Consider the following 2,372-nt stretch of genomic DNA (forward strand, 5'->3'; position numbering starts at 1 on the left):
CCTCATCCATTCACTTCCACTCTGGACAGCAAGGGTTTCTAGCTCCAAGAGACATATGTAACAGGTGCTCTATAAATAAAATAAGTGAATCCATCAGTACATCACTTTATCAATAACAAACCGCAGACAAAATCTTTGTTAATAATGAGATCTCTGGTTGACAGTCCATTTGCACTCTGGTCAAGCAGGGACCCTCACTCTAGTCAGGGCAATAGAGATGCATACTTGGGTACACCCTGCTCACCCCCTTGGCAGCTTGGCACAAGCAGTCAGGCTTTGTGTAAAGTATATGTACCAACACACACAGTAATACAGTGAAAACACTACAAAAGGGACACAACACCAGTTTAGAAAAATAGGGAGTATTTATCTAAATCAAACAAGATCAAAATGACAAAAATCCAACATACACATGTCAAGATATGAATTTTCAAAAGAATAAGAGTCTTACTCCTTAGAAAACAATTGAAATGTGGTTGTTACACAAAGTACCTGGTTTGCATAAAAAATAAAGCCACACGTGGGAGCATCCGTTGGAAAAGTCAGCATTGCGTCGATTCCTTATTCACATGAGAGATCATGCATCATTTCTTCTCCGGTCAGGTTGGTGATGCATCATTTTCCTCTCCCACAAGAGAGCATGTGTTGATTTCCAGACAGGGCACCTCAGATCCCCGCAGGTTCACGATGAGTTTGATGCCCAGTGACGATACATGAGAAATCTGGAAAACAATGTTGCCTGGGGTTTGCATCATCATCAGCAGCCACAAGAGAGTGTTGTGCCATTTCTCCAGCTGTGATGCGTCAATATCCCAGCCGCAATGCAAATGGAACGTCGATTTTAGCCACGAAGCAGGTGGCTCGATGTTTTTCAGTCACGTTGCAGGTGTTGTGTCGACATTTTCCCCGCACAGTGTTGTGTGTGGATTTCAGTCCTTGTTCTGCCAACTTCTCCTCTCAAGGGCCCAGGGACTGGATAGGGTACCTCTTGGTAGGGCAGGAGTCTCATAAGAGAGTCCAGGTGCAGGCAAAGGAAGTCTTTGATGGCCCTGAGACTTCAAAACAGGAGGGAAGTTCAATTCAAGCCCTCGAAGATTCTTCACAAGCAGGAATATACCACAAAGTCCTGTCTTTGCCCTCTTTCAGGCAGAAGCAGCAATTGCAGGCCAACCCATCAAAGCACAGTCACAGGCAAAGAGACAGTACTCCTCCTCCAGCTCTTCAGCTCTTCTCCTTGGCAGATGTTCCTCTTGATTCCAGAAGTAATCTAAAAATCTGGAGTTTTGGGTCCACTACTTATACCCCTTTCTGCCTTTGAAGTAGGCAAACTTAAAAAAAAGTCAAGATCCTGCCTTGCCCAGGCCTGGCTCCAGACTCATGCCAGGGGACTGGAGACTGCACTGTGTGAGGGCAGGCACAGGACGGTCTAGGCCCTCTTCATTTAGCTGTGTCAACACTGCTCTCACACATGCTCTGAAGCATCAGCCTGCACAAAAATTCCTTAGAGAAGTCAGGTGGTTTCAGCACGTGTGCTGTGCACCTCGCTGCCTTCAGGCCATCAAAAGCTGTCTGGCAACCGTCGGTCCAGATCACCTTTCTGGGCTGCTTTTTGGAGGTTAACTCAGTCAAAGGAGCAACAATAGTGCCATATCCCTTGACAAACCTCCTATAGTATCCTGTGGAACCTAAAACGTCTCTCACCTCAGTCTCGGTGTTGGGAAGCTCCCAAGCCAGAATGGGGTCAAGCTTTGGATGTAGGAGTGCAACCTGGCCACTCCCCACCTTGTGTCCCAAGTACACCACAGAAACCTGCCCTATTTGACACTTACTTGCCTTGATAGTGAGGCCTGCCTTCTGCAGTGCCTTTAACAATTCGCAGAGGTGTTGCAAGTCTTCCTCCCAAGCGGAGCTGAACACTGTGATATCATCCAGGTAGGCTGCACCGAAGTCCTCGAATCCACCCAAAACCTGGTTAGCGAACTTCTGAAAGGTGGTAGGCACATTTTTCATCCCAAAGGGAATCACCCTAAACTGGTAGTGCCCATCTGGGGTAGAAAATGCAGACCTCTCCTTAGCCCCTTCAGTCAGAGCAATCTGCCAATATCCAGATGTTAAATCAAATGTGCTGAGATATTTGGCAGCCCCTAACTGATCAATGAGCTCACCAGCTTGGGGATGGGGTGTGAGTCAGGCTTAGTGACTGCAATGAACCCACGGAAATCCACACAGAACCTGAGTTCTGGAGTGGCACCAGGAACAGCAGCCTTTGGGACCAAGAACACAGGGCTGGCCCAAGGGCTACTGGAAAACTCAATAACCCCTAATGCTAACATCTTGGACACCTCGTCATGGATGTTAGCCCTCACCTTGTC

The 2,372-nt window shown here is 47.4% G+C and overlaps 1 protein-coding gene across 1 annotated transcript; it reads right to left on the minus strand.

Moving 5' to 3' along the window:
- Positions 1-1,437: 1,437 nt before the first annotated feature.
- Positions 1,438-2,010, minus strand: LOC138283600 (uncharacterized). The gene has a single exon (XM_069221539.1). The coding sequence runs from the start codon at positions 2,008-2,010 to the stop codon at positions 1,438-1,440; it is 573 nt and encodes a 190-aa protein (XP_069077640.1).
- Positions 2,011-2,372: the final 362 nt, after the last annotated feature.

Source organism: Pleurodeles waltl, chromosome 3_1 (genome assembly GCF_031143425.1).
Source record: "Pleurodeles waltl isolate 20211129_DDA chromosome 3_1, aPleWal1.hap1.20221129, whole genome shotgun sequence".
In the NCBI taxonomy this organism is placed as follows: Eukaryota; Metazoa; Chordata; class Amphibia; order Caudata; family Salamandridae; genus Pleurodeles; species Pleurodeles waltl.

Excerpts from the sequence above, each read along its gene's own strand:
- LOC138283600 (XM_069221539.1), bottom strand. The coding sequence starts at position 2,010 with ATGAAAAATGTGCCTACCACCTTTCAGAAGTTCGCTAACCAGGTTTTG.